At 40.5% G+C, this 17,964-nt stretch overlaps 1 protein-coding gene across 2 annotated transcripts in view; it reads right to left on the bottom strand.

Annotated features, from left to right (window-relative positions):
- Positions 1-6,271: 6,271 nt before the first annotated feature.
- The window catches only part of ALG14 (ALG14 UDP-N-acetylglucosaminyltransferase subunit), a 104,427-nt gene continuing 92,734 nt past the window's right edge, over positions 6,272-17,964 (bottom strand). Inside the window, exons 4-5 of one of the 2 annotated variants that reach the window (XM_060139536.1) lie at positions 6,898-7,044; positions 6,272-6,704 (exon numbers count right to left, since the gene is read on the bottom strand). In XM_060139536.1, coding sequence (XP_059995519.1) covers positions 6,474-6,704; positions 6,898-7,044 — 378 coding nt within the window. In that variant the 3' untranslated portion in view covers positions 6,272-6,473. The remainder of the gene's footprint in view (positions 6,705-6,897; positions 7,045-17,964) is intronic. The other variant, XM_060139537.1, reaches the window with a different exon arrangement.

The raw sequence follows: 17,964 nt of genomic DNA, 5'->3' as shown, positions 1-17,964 counted from the left end.
TTAGTTTTTGGTTTGTCTTTCTTCATCTGTATACACAGCCACAAATATCTAAGGACAGATTCCCTGACTACTGATGATAGTTTTTTTCATTGAGAAATAATTCACATGCCATACGGTACACATTTTTATAGTGTACAACTCAGTGGGTTTTAGTATATTCATAGTTGTACAACCATTATCGAATTCTAGAACATCTCACTTAAAAGAAAACCCCACATCCATTTAAAGTCACCCTCATTGCCCTTTCCCGCAGCACCTGGCAACAATGAATCTACTTTCTCTCAATGGATTTGCCTGTGCTGGACAGTTTATGTAAATGGAATCATACAATATGTGGGGTTTTATGATTGGCTTATTTCCCTTAGCATGTTTTCAAGGTTCATTCATCTATGCTGTAGCATGTCATGAATTAGTCACATCCTCTTTGTGACTGAATAATATTTCATCGTACAGATATATCACTTTTGTTAATCCATTAGTTTGGTGGACATCTAGGTTGTTCCCACCTTTTAACTGTTATGAATAATGCTGGAATGAATGTTTGGGTACAGGATACATGTGAACATGTTTTCAGTTCTCTGGGGTATACACCTAGGAGTGGAATTGCCGGGTCACATGGTAACTTTAATTCTTTGAGGAACTGCCGAACCGTTTTCCACAGCTGCTGAACCATTCTACATTCCCACCAGCAACCTATAAGGGTTTCAATTTCTCCACATTCTTGGCAACATATGTTATTTTCTGCTTTGTTTGATAAAGGCCATCCTAGAGGGTGGGAGTGATTGCTGGGCTTAGTCTAAGGAGAGCCTTCCTTTAGGCCACTACATACCAAGGAAGCCACCTTGGTTGCCTGGAGACGTAAGGTAACTGAGGGCTTACTATGTGTTAGGCTCTGTGCTAAAGGCAGTACGCGTATCATCTAGTTTGGTGTTCACAACTCTAGAACTAGGTACCATTATTATGCCTATTTGACAAGGAAACAAAGTGAGGCACAGAATAACTTGCTAGAAAAGGGACGAGGTTTGGAAGACATGAATTTCCCGTACTAAGAATAAGTTAGAGAACTTGGATACTAATGAAGGAGTCTGGTGGTCTATGTAAAAGTTAAAAAAAATTTTTTTTTTCAAAACAAAACAAAAAACGCCAGGCACATTGTAGCTGGCCAAATTCGAAGCTGGCCTCCAGTATTCTAACCATGATGCCCACACCCCGTATGATCCCCTATCCTGAAGTAGAAATGGGACCTATGAACATCATGGGCTATTGCTCTCCTGAATATGTTATATTAATATGGCAAAAGGAATTTTGAGGATGTTATTATGGTTCCTAGTCAGTTGACACCGATTTAATTAAAAGGGAGAGAGATTACCGTAGGTGTGCCTGATCCCAGTTACGTGAGTCCTTAAAAGCGACAAGCTGCAGTAGAGACTCTCCTGCTGGCCATTAAGAAACAGGTCACCACGAGCCCTACAACTGCAAGGAACTGAATTCAGCCAACAACACCCTGAACAAGCTTGGAAGATCTAGAGTTCCAGATCAGAACTCAGTCCTGGCTGTCACCTTGATTACAGCCTGTGAGACCCTGAGTAGAGAGCTAGTTAAGCCCTGAATGGGTTTCTAACCTACGGAGCTGTGAGATGATGACTGTTACTTTAAGTCACTAAGTTTGCCGCACTTTGTTATACAGCAATAGAAAACTAGTACACAGAGCACAGACCGACTAAAGGCTGCTAGAGGAGATGAACTCATTGGTGTGTCATACATAAAGAACAGCGCTTCTCAAAATGTGGCCCAGGGACCCCTGGGGGGCCTCAAGGTCTTTTCAGGGCTCCATGAGGTCAAAACTATTGTCATGTGATTAAGGCATACTGAGGTGTTATCTGTCTTTTTCCTTCTCATTATTTTATAGTTTTCTAGATGCTACAGGATGTGTGATGATGTCATTGCTCTGATGGTTAATAGAATGTGTCCCCATCTATTCCTATGTTTAAAAAATTTCTGGTTTAATTTCTAATGTGGTAAATATTGACAAATATAGCCCCCATAAACAAAAGTTCATTGGGGTCTTTCAATAATTTTTAATGAGGTCTTGAGACCAAAAAGCTTGAGAACCACTGGTCCAGATGAAATGGAACTACGTAGGCCTAGACAAAGTCTGAAAGTATAAGAATTTAGATACTTAATGGCTACATTCTGTCCTGAGCTGTGGTAGGTGTGACCAAGAGTGGAGCAAGGGCAGAAAAGTTGCATGAGGTACAGTCCCTGAAGTAAGGCAAACATAAAGAATTAATTAGCAAAAGCATCCGTGTCTTCCCTTCACAGGTGTTTATGTAAATACAAGGTACTGCAATATGATGGTACATAATCTGTGCTAACCTTAGGTGTGGGCAGCTAGGACACAGTGTGTAGAGAAGAAGTTGCTGAAACCAGGCTATGGGGGAACAGTGATATTTTACTGGAGAGGTGAGACGTAAGTTGGGAGGGGAAGTGGGAAGAGGACAAATATTTCAGGCACCCTGCCTCAAATCTCAGCTGAAATGTCTCTTTCTTAGAGAGGCCTTTCCTGATATCCCTCTCTAGAGCAGTCAGCACTGTATTCCCTTCACAGCACCCTGCTGATTTCCTTTCTAGCACTTTAAAAATTTTAAACCTAACATAGCTGTTCAAATAAGTCTGGCTGGAGCTACAGTACCTTGGTTCAAATGCCAGCTCTGCTACTTTCTAGTTGTAAAATCTTAGATAAGTTACTTAATCTCTTTATGCCTCAGTTCCTCAAAAAATGTGCTAACAAAGCAAGGAATTTATGTTAAAGCGTTAGCTTAGTTGTGACCATGGGACTAAAAAGGAAGGCTGGATGTGAACTAGTTCAAACGCAGAATCAACGGGTGAAATCAGATGACAAGGAGAGAAGAGGGATGAAAAGATAAGGGAAAATTCTGGGGATATTAAAAAAAAAAAAGGCAACCAATTATATGTGGATTAAAGAAAGAGTAAAAAAACAAAAATTATTCCAAAGTTTGTTGTTTGAGCAAGATGGCAGAGCCTGGCATCAGGTGACTACTTTGAAGGGAAGAGGAGGAGGCATGTCAAATCCACGTTTAAAGTGAGTGGGAACAAGAACACAGACCACTTGATTTGAGGGTCCTGGGGTGCTGGGGCTTACAGAAGCAAGCTCATGGCAGATGACGAAATCTGCATGTCTGCTCATCGTCTGCCAAAGCTGAAATCATGGGGAAGAAGCTACACAAGGTCCCCAACACCGAGCTGTATGGAGGACGACCTTCTTTAATATTCACGATGGCATTACCGTGGATAAGAAGCTTCATACATTGCTATCAAACTCTTTTTGGTGAGATGTGGCTTTTTAGGAGATATCAAGCACAGATTCAATGCAGGGAGCTGCACAGTAAGAGGTGGTACATTTCCCAACATTAACCTATCTTGGTAAAGACAATTAAACAGTGTGTTTCCAGATGCTTTTATATGGGGAAGCCTGGGTCATCTCTCTTCTAGCAAGCACCTCTTGCTATTCAGTTTAAAAGTGTAGGGCTTCCCTGGTGGCGCAGTGGTTGAGAGTCCGCCTGCCGATGCAGGGGACACGGCTTCGTGTCCCGGTCTGGGAAGATCCCACATGCCGCGGAGCGGCTGGGCCCGTGAGCCATGGCCGCTGGGCCTGCGTGTCCGGAGCCTGTGCTCCGCAACGGGAGAGGCCACGGCAGTGAGAGGCCTGCGTACCGCAAAAGAAAAAAAAAAGAAAAGTGTACAACATTCCTCTTGTTGACATGGTTTCATAGCACTCTTCGTTCCAGGCGAAAGCTTCCTGTGATGACTTTTGGATGTCCCTTCTGAAACATTTAGGCTTTGACCTGGCAAGCTGCTGAGACCCATTAGGACAGCTGAACTGTAGATAAAATCTTCCAGGGAAGTAGGTGTGGGCAGGATGTGTGGTTTCCCTGCCTCTCATTTAAAGACTGATGCAACAAATTTTTCATGAATAGTCTCTTCCAGTAAGAGTTGCATTCCAGAGTGCCTCAAGAGAAATTGGAAAGGACAAGTTAGCTACTGATTTCTTCAGTTTCAGTTGAGACTAGAGCACTAGCTTTCTTCATGCCGCAGAAATGCACAGCAGGGATACAGCCCCTACTGCAATCTCAAACCAGCTCCCTTTGCTAGTGTGACCCTGAGGACTTGAATTAGCCATAAGACACAGGGGAATAGGCATTTGTTTACCAAATAATCTGCAACTGAGAAAGAAGGCATGATCACAAGTGCCTCAGCTGGGCTCTGAAATGTGTGCATAGCAGCCTGAACCCAGGAAGATATTTCTGAACTTTTAGTGATATAACACACACAGATTCTTTCTCTGACATTCCAGGCTAACCACTGTCTAAGTTAAGGCTCTGCAAAGCATCTGGGACATACGTTTCTGGAAAAAATCATGGCTTCTTTTCTACAATTCTCCATGGCCTAAGCATTGTAAGCTCTGGCCCGACAGGAGCCGATGCAGCAGGCTTAGTTGCGGGGGCCCTGGGACAGCTGCCCTGGAGCACAGACAGGCATTAACTGCACTGAATACAGTCCACTCATCCGCTATTCACCTAGTGCCACTCAGGAACAGTGACAGAGAAAAACTTTTCAAAGATGCATAAAATGTACATGCTGCTGTCTCAAAAAAACAAAAAAATCACTTTCTCCCTAAAAAAGTCGAGGCTTACTTCATCTCCGCTCCTGCTGGAACCACACAAATGTGGTACCTGATATTTCAGACCTTTATGTCAGGTGACACAGAGCCAGTGCCTGAGATCTGAGATTTAAAGTCAAAGCACAGTGAACTAGCGCTTGGCTGCCCCACTGGCCACCGGCAAAGTGCTTTCACTATTCTGAGAGCCTTCTGCCATGCGTTTCTCCAGCCAAAAACCTGGGAAAATGTCCTGACAGATGAGCCTACTTTACTTTATTCAGAGAAAGAGAATTTCTAAAAGAACAAGAAAGGCTAGGGTAGGCTCAGCATTTTAATTTTATGTCATCTTAGGTGATCAAGCCCCTTTTCACCAAAAGTCAATTTCTTTGTTAATTTCTTATCATTTCTTTATTAGATTTATATCATACTTATAAGACAGATTTAAGAGAAAAAAAAACAACTTAAACAGCACAAGAGGTCTTCTCATTGTCTGTTGCCTTGTTAAAATAGCAGGGAGGGGAATGGAATTCCTGTTTATTGCAGAGCTGCTGGGCCAGGCCCTGCATTAGGTGTTGTACTTCTGTTGTAGTTGACACAGCTCTTTAGGAGCACAGATTCTCAAGCAGGGCCAGCTAAATAGTCGGCAAGGTCCAGTGCAAAATACAGTGTGAGCCTCTTGTTCAAAACATGCTAAGAAATTCAAGAGAGAGACAGCAGAGTACTAAACCAAGTGTCGGGCCCTGCTAACTATGGGTCCCTATGTGGCCGCAGAGGCCCCACGTCCATGATCCTGGCTCTGCTCTTAAGCTTGGGCTCGAATTCTCGATTTGGCACTTACTAGTCCTATGAGCTTGGAAAGTCATCTGTAAAATGGGGGAAATTACAGTCCCTACCTCATTGAGTTGTTATTAGAGTTAAATGAGTTAATATTTGAAAAGTGCTTAGAAGAACACCTGGCATACAACAAGCACTTAAGTAAATGTTAAGTAAATATATACTCTCCTGAGCCTACACATCTTAAAATGCCAGAGATAGCTATAGCCACAAAATCGTGTATTTACCATAACATTAAAAAAAATGTTTTGAGAGTTCGGCCCTGATAAACAGAACCATGTTTTTACTCGTATGACAGTAGTCACCTTTTCATTTATTTTAACAAACAAAAGATTTTAAAAGATATCCTGGAGTAAGGCCAGCTACTCACAAAGCAAAACCAAAGAATAAAAACAGATACTGGTTTATGCGCTCAGTTCTGGAAGCCTGTGGAGTGCAAATTGTCATGAAGCCAATTTAATATAACTGCTTCCTTTATGCTGAAAGGATCCACTAGGGACCTCTCTGTTTCCATACAGGAAATAAAGCCTGTTGTGTCTGAACAAAAACTAAGAAATATTTTTCTTTTTCTTTCTATAATGCAGAATACTGTAAAACAAAAAAAAAAGCTGTAGAACAGGAAATGTGGCTAATCATACAAATTCTATATTTAGTTCTAGAAAATATTAGTAAAGTATTAGTAAAACAAGTCAGAAGATAACTTGCAGGTAGTGGTAAACACCTTTATATAGAACAGAAATTTGGAGCACAGAGGCATAAACACTTAATGGTTTATTAATGTTTGTTTTATAAAAGCAACCTCAGTTTCCTCACTGGGTTACTTATACATTTCTCTACTCTTGACCACCAATAATTCTCAGGATTCTCAAAGGCTTTTACATAAACATGTAGTTTTCTGTTCCCCATTTATAGTAAATATTGTTGACTGCAAAATTCTAAAGAAGTAAGTTGTCATTCATCAAACAATTCGCCCGAGGTAGACAGATTTGGGATATTTCTCCTTAAGAGTCGGCCACTGAACAATGAAGTAATCGGAGAGGTGAAACAGAATCTTTCCGGACAGGGATAAATGTTCCACTCGGCAGATGCTTTCAACGTAGACAATGATCACTTTCTTTATTCCTAGTATCCCAAGGAGAAGGGCAGATATACAGATAGGAACACATGTTCCTGGTCCGTTACATAACACCTTGAAAAAAAAAAGTTGAAGGTCAAATAAAAACACAGAATACTGCTCTAATTTTAAATGAAAAACAGTCCAATATTAGGGAGGATTTTTTTATTATGCTAAGTCTTGAGCGATTCCTTGTTAAGATCTGGCCTGTAGCAAACTCGTGCAGTTAGAAGCCAGGTGGGGCTGTGTTGTCGGCTCTCCTGCTTACCAACTGTGTGAGTTGGGACAAATCAGTCCACTTCTCTGCACCTGGGTGGCCTGCCCTGCGCCACAGGACGTGGGCGCACAGTGCCCGGTGCTCAGCCAGCACCCACGGGATGGGTGCGTGTTGCTCTTCTCCGACTGCTTTGTGGATCTTGAATGTCACACAAACATATGGAAAACAGATAAAATGAGTTGTGATTCACTGTTTTCTCATATATTGACTTGTTCGTATTGATTTTTTAAAGTAATCTAATTCATAGTTGGAGGACTGACATGTTAAGATATAGGAGAAAATGTCTTTAAATGACTAATTATGTAGAATATTTTTGTTGGAGGTAGAATCACTGTAGGAGTTCAATCCAACACATGGGATATTCGAGAGAAGGTTACTAAAGGAATGAGATTTTCCCTCAAGAGAATTTAATCCACATTTGTGGTCCCGAGAGTTTTAATGCTTTTGACTTCTGCTAATTTTTGTAGAAAGCCACTGATTAAAAACAATTTAGTTGGTGAACCTAATGAGAGAAATAAAAATTTAACTCATAGAGTAACTGCAAAGAATTTTTATAAGTTTTTTAAGAAAATGAGGGGAAAGCTATTACACAGAATTGTTGGTAAGATAATTTACTATTATTTTCAGAGGAGAAAAAGCATTTTGCACAACATCTCAATCATATGCTCGTGCTGACTGAATTAGTACAATCTAATAAAGCATTTTTTACTCCACAAGTCATAAAACAGGAGATCCGTGGTTGTCTACACACGCCTACTGGGTATTACCTACAATGTCACATGATTGCTCCAGCACAAGGCCCACAAAACTTATCAGACATCAGAGAATCTTAGAGATGAAAGGGTCCCCAGAAATATTGTCTAACCATCCCAGCATTGCAGGGACCTTCCCCAACAGATGTCTGTTGGGGCTGTGAGACAAGGTGAGGGATATAACGGTTTGGTAAAGGTCATGTGAACTAAGCCCCGCCCTTCCTGGAGGCAGGACCACCTGGAACACCATTCACAGAGCTTTGGAATCAGAGACAGTAGCCTGTTTCAGGTAGGAACCAATCCTTTTTAGTCTCCCTTAGCTCCCACCTACGAGTTAAATCCCCTGCCTGTCTTTTATGAAGAAATTTTGTTCAGACTTTCTCCTGAAGTACCAGCTACTAAGCTGCTCTCCAGGCCAGTGCTCTTTAATCCCCACTGAGTTGCCCCTATAACCTTTCTTCATAGACCCTCAATGGAGCATAACAAAATGGGACAGGGAGTCCGGGGTTAAACAAGCTGTGTACTAGCTCTGTGACCTTGGACGACGGTAATCGTAATTACCACCTCAGCTCTCACTACCACTATTTATCAACAACACATCGTGGTCAGGTACTGTACTGAACATTTGACATGTATTCTTTTAGTTAATCTTCACAGCAATCATTTGAGGCAAGCTTTCATATCCCTTTTTGCAGAATAGGAATCTGAGGCACAGAGGGACTGGGCCAGCTGACTGATCACACACCTAGTCCAGACTAGATGACCTTTCCTGTTAGCTCCAGGATTTGATCATTCTTTGAGTCTCATTTGTTTCTAGTTTTGTCTGAAGCCTAAGTTACAAGATTGTTCTGAATCCTTTCAGGATTTAGAATTCTAAAAATCCTATTAATGCAAGGTTTCTCTAATAACGGCACTATTGACATTTTGGACCGGATTCTTTTTCCTTGTGGGGCCAGTCCTGTGCATCATAGAATGTTTAGCAGTATCCCTGGCCTCTACCCACAATACTCCAGTAGCCAAGAAGATGAAGAATGTCTCCAGGCATTGCCAACTCTCCAGGAGAGAACCACTGTGTTCATGTATTCCCTAATCCTTGGATTATCTGTGTTGCTTTTCTCAATTTTTTTTCCCATAGTACAGAACAAAATAAAACCTACAGCTAAAAGATAATATAAAGGTTGCATGTTGGATCTTGAATGTCACAAAAATATTTTCATGTTTGTTGCCTTTAAAAAAACTACACATATCCACATGTGTTCCCTTCAGTGTCTGATCGGCCTGCTATACACAAGTTGTGAATACATTAATAGAGATGTCTGGATACAAGAGGGGAAGTGACTGGGCACTGGTGGGAGATGCTTTAATAACCTGCCATAGATCAGAGGCAAAAGGTAAAAGTGGAAATTAAAGGTATTTTGTTTATCTCTGTTGTATCTCTATTTTGAGGTACCTTACTACAAAAGTCCCAGAAACAACAAAATCACAAAACCCTAAACCAAGTATATAAAAAAAAAAATCTGAAGGAAAACTGAGGCAAAGGAAAGCTTCTTTTAATTAACCACAGGTTTTTAACTCTGAGCTTTACAGTAGCCTGGGCAAAATTTTAAAAATTGGGGATTATGGAGTTTCTATTATTTCATGGAGCATACCAGAGAGACTTATTCCAAGTACTAAACAAACTAGAATTTACTGAGATAGCCTGGGTAAAGACTTTAAACAATATAATGGTTGAAGTTGTCTTTTTAATTTTATAAAAAACACAGAAATAATCTTCATATTTCTATTTCTTAAAACATAAGTTCTCAGTAAACGTGGGTGCACTGCTCTTACTAACTCTCTACCTCACTACTTTGTAAGCTCCTTATAAGCAGGGTCAATTTCTAGGACAATCTATGTTTTGAACCTGGAACAAAATAGGCACTCACTAAATTCTGCTGAAAGGAAGGAAGGAAAAGGATTGAAGGAAGGGAGGAGGGAATCCTTTGCCTATCATATATGAAGTCAAACGTTCGCTCTGTCAGACTTGACCCTGTTTGTAGCTGTATCATACACAGTTATCATGAACATAATGGCTGTGCCTGACAACTTAAAACTTTTTTACTATCTCAGATCCATCGCCTTTTCCTCAGGGGAACCACTGTATCCCTTGCTCTCAACTTAAATGTTTGAATAGAGTTGACTCCACGCTCAACTATAAGGAGAGGACATATGACTCCAGTCTGACCAGCCAGATCATCGAATTGCCCTGGCCAAAGTCATCCGTTCAGGGAAGAGCATATAACCCAGTGAGAAACCGCAAGACGTAGTGGGACATTGGTTGGGGCTACTGAGAGAGCAGTACCTTTTCTGTTGTACTGGTACCTAGGAGAATGTGGACCTGGCAATGGTAACATCTATCTTGCCACCATGTGGAGGGCTTGAGAATGAAGCCATCACAAAGCAGAAGAGAGCAGAGCTGAGAGATGAAGACAAGCCAGGTCCCAAAGATAGCATTTAAGATCCATGAATCCAGCTGTGCCTGAAGGAAACCAGATCTACCCCTAGACTTGCCAGGTATGTGAGGGAATATATTCCATTTTTGCTTAAGCCAGTTTGAATCAGGACTTCTGTCATTAGCAATAAAAAGCATCCTGACACAGCCCTTTATTTTGTCTAACTCCCTGACTAAGCCCCGACTGTCTGCAGTGCCAACCGGTAGGTGTTCATACGTGCCTGTTGGATGAATTAGCAAATCAATAAACTTCTCCGAGAGCAGGAAATCCAAGAGATGTACTAAAGATAATATAAATTATGGGTCTAGAAAACTGCAAGAGGTCAGGGCTAAAATAAACATGAAGTCATGAGGCTAGATGAGCCCGACCGAGGATCAAGAAGAGTTACAAGAGGACTGTTGTTCTGTAGATTTGGGTCACCACAGGTCAAGTCCTGTTGGCTGAGACATGACATTGGCATGCACGAAAAGACAAATTTAACTAGGGTAGTCTGAACTTAATTCGTAGCCTAGTAGGAACCCCATACACAGAATACGGGCCAAGACCTTTGGGGTCCTGGGTTGGTTTGAAAGTCAGAGACCATAAAGTTGAGGGTGATCCAAGCATATGAAGGTGAGATTGAAAGCCAGATGGAGAGTCCAACTAGTCTGTAATCTAAAGAGACTGGACAGAAAAGCGGAGCCCAACTCTGAGACACTGGCCTGAAAACCAGACTTTTGGACACCAGCCTCTGGCTGGTGGAGGAGGAGGCTGGAGAGAGCTAACAAACTGAGGAACCCAGCTGCAGGCAAGGTTTTACTGAGCTTCCAGGGCCATGCAAGAAGCTGGAGAACTAGAGCCCACTGTCAAAGCTGGGCTGGCTTGGGAAGACAGTCTCTATGGAGGTCACAGGTTCTGTCAAAACCAACACTTCCATATATAGGATATCGGTTCCATTATGTAGACAGGTAAAAGTGGAGATGAGGAAGACAGTAACCACTGAGATGTAGAACTACTCAGGAGTCACAGGAAGAGCCTTACAGCGGCTTCCCTGGTGGCGCAGTGGTTGAGAGTCCGCCTGCCGATGCAGGAGACACGGGTTCGTGCCCCGGTCTAGAAAGATCCCACATGACGCGGAGCGGCTGGGCCCGTGAGCCATGGCCGCTGAGCCTGCGCATCTAGAGCCTGTGCTCCGCAACAGGAGAGGCCGCGACAGTGAGAGGCCCGCGTACCGCAAAAAAAATAAATAAATAAAAATAAAGAAGCCTTATAGGTAAGTTGCTTAACAATGCATCCTTCTTTTTTTTTCTTTGTTTGTATTTTATTGAAACCCTTTATTTATTAATTTATTTTTTAACATCTTTATTGGAGTGCAATTGCTTTACAACGTTGTTAGTTTCTGTTGTATAATAAAGTGAAACAGCTATACGTATACATATATCCCCATATCCCATCCCTTTTGCATCTCCCTCCCACCCTCCCTAGCCCACCCCTCTAGGTGGTCACAAAGCACCGAGCTGATCTCCCTGTGCTCTGTAGCTGCTTCCCACTAGCTATCTACCTTACATTTGATAGTGTATATATGTCAATGCTACTCGCTCACTTCGTCCCAGCTTACCCTTCCCCCATACCGTGTCCTCAAGTCCATTCTCTACGTCTGCATCTTTATTCCTGTCCTGCCCCTACGTTCATCAGAACCTTTTTTTTTTTTTTTAAGATTCCATACATGTGTTAGCATACGGTATTTGTTTTTCTCTTTCTGACTTCACTCTGTATGACAGACTCTAGGTCCATCCACCTCACTACAAATAACTCAATTTCCTTTCCCTTTATGGCTGAGTAATATTCCATTGTATATATGTGCCACATCTTCTTTATCCATTCATCTGTCGATGGACACCTAGGTTGCTTCCATGTCCTAGCTATTGTAAATAGTGCTGCAATGAACATTGTGGTACATGACTCTTTTTGAATTATGCTTTTTTCAGAGTATATGCCCAGTAGTAGGATTGCTGGGTCATATGGTAGTTCTATTTTTAGTTTTTTAAGGAACCTCCATACTGTTCTCCATAGTGGCTGTACCAATTCACATTCCCACCAGCAGTGCAAGAGGCTTCCCTTTTCTCCACACCCTCTCCAGCATTTATTGCTTGTAGATTTTTTGATGATGGCCATTCTGACCAGTGTGAGGTGATACCTCATTGCAGTTTTGATTTTTTTTTTTTAACATCTTTATTGGGGTATAATTGCTTTACAATGGTGTGTTAGTTTCTGCTTTATAACAAAGTGAATCAGTTATACATATACATATGTTCCCATATCTCTTCCCTCTCCCTCCCTCCCACCCTCCCTATCTCACCCCTTCAGGCAGTCACAAAGCACCGAGCTGATCTCCCTGTGCTACGCGGCTGCTTCCCACTAGCTATCTACCTTACGTTTGGTAGTGTATATATGTCCATGCCTCTCTCTCGCTCTGTCACAGCTCACCCTTCCCCCTCCCCATATCCTCAAGTCCGTTCTCCAGTAGGTCTGTGTCTTTATTCCTGTCTTACCCCTAGGTCCTTCATGACATTTTTTTCTTAAATTCCATATATATGTGTTAGCATATGGTATTTATCTCTCTTTCTGACTTACTTCACTCTGTATGACAGACTCTAGGTCTATCCACCTCATTACAAATAGCTCAATTTCGTTTCTTTTTATGGCTGAGTAATATTCCATTGTATATATGTGCCACATCTTCTTTATCCATTCATCCAATGATGGGCACTTAGGTTGTTTCCACCTCCGGGCTATTGTAAATAGAGCTACAATGAACATTTTGGTACATGACTCTTTTTGAATTTTGGTTTTCTCAGGGTATATGCCCAGTAGTGGGATTGCTGGGTCATATGGTAGTTCTATTTGTAGTTTTTTAAGGAACCTCCATACTATTCTCCATAGTGGCTGCACCAATTCACATTCTCACCAGCAGTGCAAGAGTGTTCCCTTTCCTCCACACCCTCTCCAGTATTTATTGTTTGTAGATTTGTTGATGATGGCCATTCTGACGGGTGTGAGCTGATACCTCACTGTAGTTTTGATTTGCATTTCTCTAATGATTAGTGATGTTGAGCATCCTTTCATGTGTTTGTTGGCAATCTGTATATCTGCTTTGAAAAAATGTCTATTTACATCTTCTGCCCATTTTTGGATTGGGTTGTTTGTTTTTTTGATATTGCGCTGCATGAGCTGCTTGTAAATTTTGGAGATTAATCCTTTGTCAGTTGCTTTGTTTGCAAATATTTTCCCCCATTCTGAAGGTTGTCTTTTTGTCTTGTTTATGTTTTCCTTTGCTGTGCAAAAGCTTTGAAGTTTCATTAGGTCCTATTTGTTTATTTTTGTTTTTATTTCCATTTCTCTATGAGATGAGTCAAAAAGGATCTTGCTGTGATTTATGACAAAGAGTGTTCTTCCTATGTTTTCCTCTAAGAGTTTTATACTGTCTGGCCTTACATTTAGGTCTTTAATCCACTTTGAGTTTATTTTTGTGTATGGTGTTAGGGAGTGTTCTAATTTCATTCTTTTACATGTAGTTGTCCAGTTTTCCCAGCACCACTTATTGAAGAGGCTGTCTTGTCTCCAGTGTATATTCTTGCCTCCTGTATCAAAAATAAGGTAACCATATGTGCGTGCATTTACCTCTGGGCTTTCTATCCTGTTCCATTAATCTATATTTCTGTTTTTGTACCAGTACCATACTGTCTTGATTACTGTAGTACAATCTGAAGTCAGGAAGCCTGATTCCTCCAGCCCCATTTTTCTTTCTCAAGATTGCTTTGGCTATTTGAGGTCTTTTGTGTTTCCATACAAATTGTGAAATTTTTTGTTCTAGTTCTGTGAAAATTCCAGTGGTAGTTTGATAGGGATTGCATTGAATCTGTAGATTACTTTGGGTAGTATAGTCATTTTCACAATGTTAATTCTTCCAATCCAAGAACATGGTATATCTATCCATCTGTTTGTATCATCTTTAATATCTTTCATCAGTGTCTTATAATTTTCTGCATACAGGTCTTTTGTCTCCTTAGGTAGGTTTATTCCTAGGTATGTTATTCTTTTTGTTGCAATGGTAAATGAGAGTGTTTCCTTAATTTCTCTTTCAGATTCTTCATCAATAGTGTACAGGAATGCAAGAGATTTCTGTGCATTAATTTTGTATCCTGGTACTTTACCAAATTCATTGATTAGCTCTAGTAGTTTTCTGGTAGCATCTTTAGGGTTCTCTATGTATAGTATCATGTCATCTGCAAATAGTGACAGTTTTACTTCTTCTTTTCCAATTTGCTTTCCTTTTATTTCTTTTACTTCTCTGACTGCTGTGGCTAAAACTTCCAAAACTATGTTGGATAACAAGCTGTGAGAGTGGGCAACCGTGTCTTTTTCCTGATCTTAGATGAAATGGTTTCAGTTTTTCACCATTGAGAATGATATTGGCTGTGGGTTTGTCATATATAGCCTTTATTATGTTGGGGTAAGTTCCCTCTATGCCTACTTTCTGGAGAGTTTTTATCATAAATGCGTGTTGAATTTTATCAAAAGCTTTTTCTGCATCTATTGAGATGATTATATGGTTTTTATCCTTCAATTTGCTAATATGGTGTATCACATTGATTGATTTGCATATATTGAAGAATCCTTGCATTCCTGGGATAAACCCCACTTGATCATGGTATATGATCCTTTCAATGTGCTGTTGGATTCTGTTTGCTAGTATTTTGTTGAGTATTTTTGCATCTATGTTCATCAGTGATATTGGCCTGTAGTTTTCTTTCTTTGTGACATCTTTGGTTTTGGTATCAGGGAGATGGTGGTCTCATAGAATGAGTTTGGGAGTATTCCTCCTTCTGCTATATTTTTGAAGCGTTTGAGAAAGATAGGTGTTAGCTCTTCTCTAAATGTTTCACAGAATTCACCTGTGAAGCCATCTGGTCCTGGGCTTTTGTTTGTTGGAAGATTTTTAATCACAGTTTCAATTTCAGTGCTTGTGACTGGTCTCTTTATATTTTCTATTTCTCCCTGGTTCAGGCTTTGAAAGTTGTGCTTTTCTAAGGATTTGTCCGTTTCTTCCAGGGTGTCCATTTTATTGGCATATAGTGGCTTGTAGTACTCCCTCATGATTCGTTGTATTTCTGCAGTGTCAGTTGTTACTTCTCCTTTTTCATTTCTAATTCTGTTGATTTGAGTCTTCTCCCTTTTTTCTTGACGAGTCTGGCTAGTGGTTTATCAATTTTGTTTATCTTCTCAAAGAACCAGCTTTTAGTTTTATTGATCTTTGCTATTGTTTCCTACATTTCTTTTTCTTTTATTTCTGATCTGATCTTTATGATTTCTTTCCTTCTGCTAACTTTGGCGTTATTTTGTTCTTCTTTCTCTAACTTCTTTAGGTGTAAGGTTAGGTTGTTTGAGATTTTTCTTGTTTCTTGAGGTAGGACTCTACTCCTATAAACTTGCCTCTTAAAACTGCTTTTGCTGCATCCCACAGGTTTTGGGTCATTGTGTTTTCACTGTCATATGTTTCTAGGTATTTTTTTATTTCCTCTTTGATTTCTTCAGTGATCTCTTGGTTATTTAGTAGCGTATTGTTTAGCCTCCATGTGTTTGTATTTTTTACAGTTTTTTTTCCTGTAATTGATATCTAGTCTCATAGCACTGTGGTCAGAAAAGATACTTGATATGATTTAAGTTTTCTTAAATTTACCAAGGCTTGATTGTGATCTATCCTGGAGAATGTTTCATGAGCACTTGAAAAGAAAGTGGTTGTTTTTGGATAGAATGTCCTATAAATATCAATTAAGTATATCTTGTTTAATGTGTCATTTAAAGCTTGTGTTCCTTATTTATTTTCATTTTGGATGATCTGTCCATTGGTGAAAGTGGGGTGTTAAAGTCCCGTACTATGATTGTGTTACTGTCGATTTCCCCTTTTATGGCTGTTAGCATTTGCCTTATGTATTGAGGTGCTCCTATGTTGGGTGCATAAATATTTACAATTGTTATATCTTCTTCTTGGATTGATCCCTTGATCATTATGTAGTGTCCATGTCTCTTGTAACATTCTTTATTTTAAAGTCTATTTTATCTGAAATGAGTATTGCTACTCCAGCTTTCTTTGATTTCCATTTGCATGGAATATCCTTTTCCATCCCCTCACTTTCAGTCTGTATGTGTCCCTAGGTCTGAAGTAGGTCTCTTGTAGACAGCATATATATGGGTCTTGTTTTTGTATCCTTTCAGTGAGCCTGTGTCTTTTGGTTGGAGCATTTAATCCATTCACGTTTAAGGTAATTATCAATACGTATGTTCCTATGACCATTTTCTTAATTGTTTTGGGTTTGTTTTTGTAGTTCCTTTTCTTCTCTTAAGTTTCCCACTTAGCCTTTGTTGTAGAGCTGTTTTGGTGGTGCTGAATTCTCTTAGCTTTTGCTTGTCTGTAAAGCTTTTGATTTCTCCATCAAATCTGAATGAGATCCTTGCTGGGTAGAGTAATCTTGGTTGTAGGTTCTTCTCTTTCATCACTTTAAATATGTCATGCCACTCCCTTCTGGCCTGTAGAGTTTCCGCTGAGAAATCAGCTGTTAACCTTATGGGAGTTCCCTTGTATGTTATTTGTCACTTTTCTCTTGCTGTTTCAATAATTTTTCTTTGTCTTTAATTTTTGCCAATTTGATTACTGTGTGTCTCGGTGTGTTTCTCCTTGGGTGTATCCTGTATGGTACTCTCTGTGCTTCCCGGACTTGGGTGGCTATTTCCTTTCCTATGTTAGGGAAGTTTTCAACTATAATCTCTTCAAATATTTTCTCGGGTCCTTTCTCTCTCTCTTCTCCTTCTGGGACCCCTATAATGCGAATGTTGATGTGTTTAATGTTGTCTCAGACGTCTCTGAGACTGTCCTCAATTCTTTTCATTCCTTTTTCTTTTATTCTGCTCTGCAGTAGTTATTCACACTATTTTCTCTTCCAGTCATTTATCCGTTCTTCTGCTTCAGTTATTCTGCTATTGATTCCTTCTAGAGAATTTTAAAATTTCATTTATTGTGTTGCTCATCATTGTTTGTTTACTCTTTAGTTCTTCTAGGTCCTTGTTAAAGTTTCTTGTATTTTCTCCATTCTGTTTCCAAGATTTTGGATATCTTTTCTATCATTACTCTGAATTCTTTTTCAGGTAGACTGTCTATTTCCTCTTCATTTGTTTGGTCTGGTGGGTTTTTACCTTCCTCCTTCATCTTCTACATATTTCTCTGTCTTCCCATTTTGCCTAACTTACTGTGTTTGGGGTCTGCTTTTCGCAGGCTGCAGGTCTGTAGTTACCGTTGTTTTTGGTGTCTGCCCCAAGTGGATAAGGTTGGTTCAGTGGCTTGTGTAGGCTTCTGGGTGGAGGGGACTGGTGTCTGTGTTCTGTTGGGTGGGGCTAGATCTTGTCTTTCTGGTGGGCAGGGCTGTGTCCGGTGATGTGTTTTGGCTGTCTGTGAACTTAGTATGATTTTAGGCAGCCTCTTTGCTAATGGGTGGGGCTGTGTTACTGTCTTGCTAGTTGTTTGGCATGGGGTGTCCAGCACTGGAGCTTGCTGGTCGTTGAGTGCGGCTGGGTCTGAGCATTGAGACAGAGATCTCTAGGAGAGCTCTCGCCGATTGATATTACATGGGGCCAGGAAGTCTCTGATGGTCCAATGTCCTGAACTCAGCTCTCCCACCTCAGAGGCTCAGGCCTGACAACAGCCTGGAGCACCAAGACCCTCTCAGCCACACGGCTCAGAATAAAAGGGAGAAGAAAAGAAAGAAAAAAAATGTTTTAAT

The sequence above is a fragment of the Lagenorhynchus albirostris genome, chromosome 2, assembly GCF_949774975.1.
Source record: "Lagenorhynchus albirostris chromosome 2, mLagAlb1.1, whole genome shotgun sequence".
Taxonomy (NCBI): Eukaryota; Metazoa; Chordata; class Mammalia; order Artiodactyla; family Delphinidae; genus Lagenorhynchus; species Lagenorhynchus albirostris.
The sequence above is the reverse complement of the archived record's forward strand: the minus strand, read 5'-3'. Positions and strand labels throughout refer to the sequence as shown.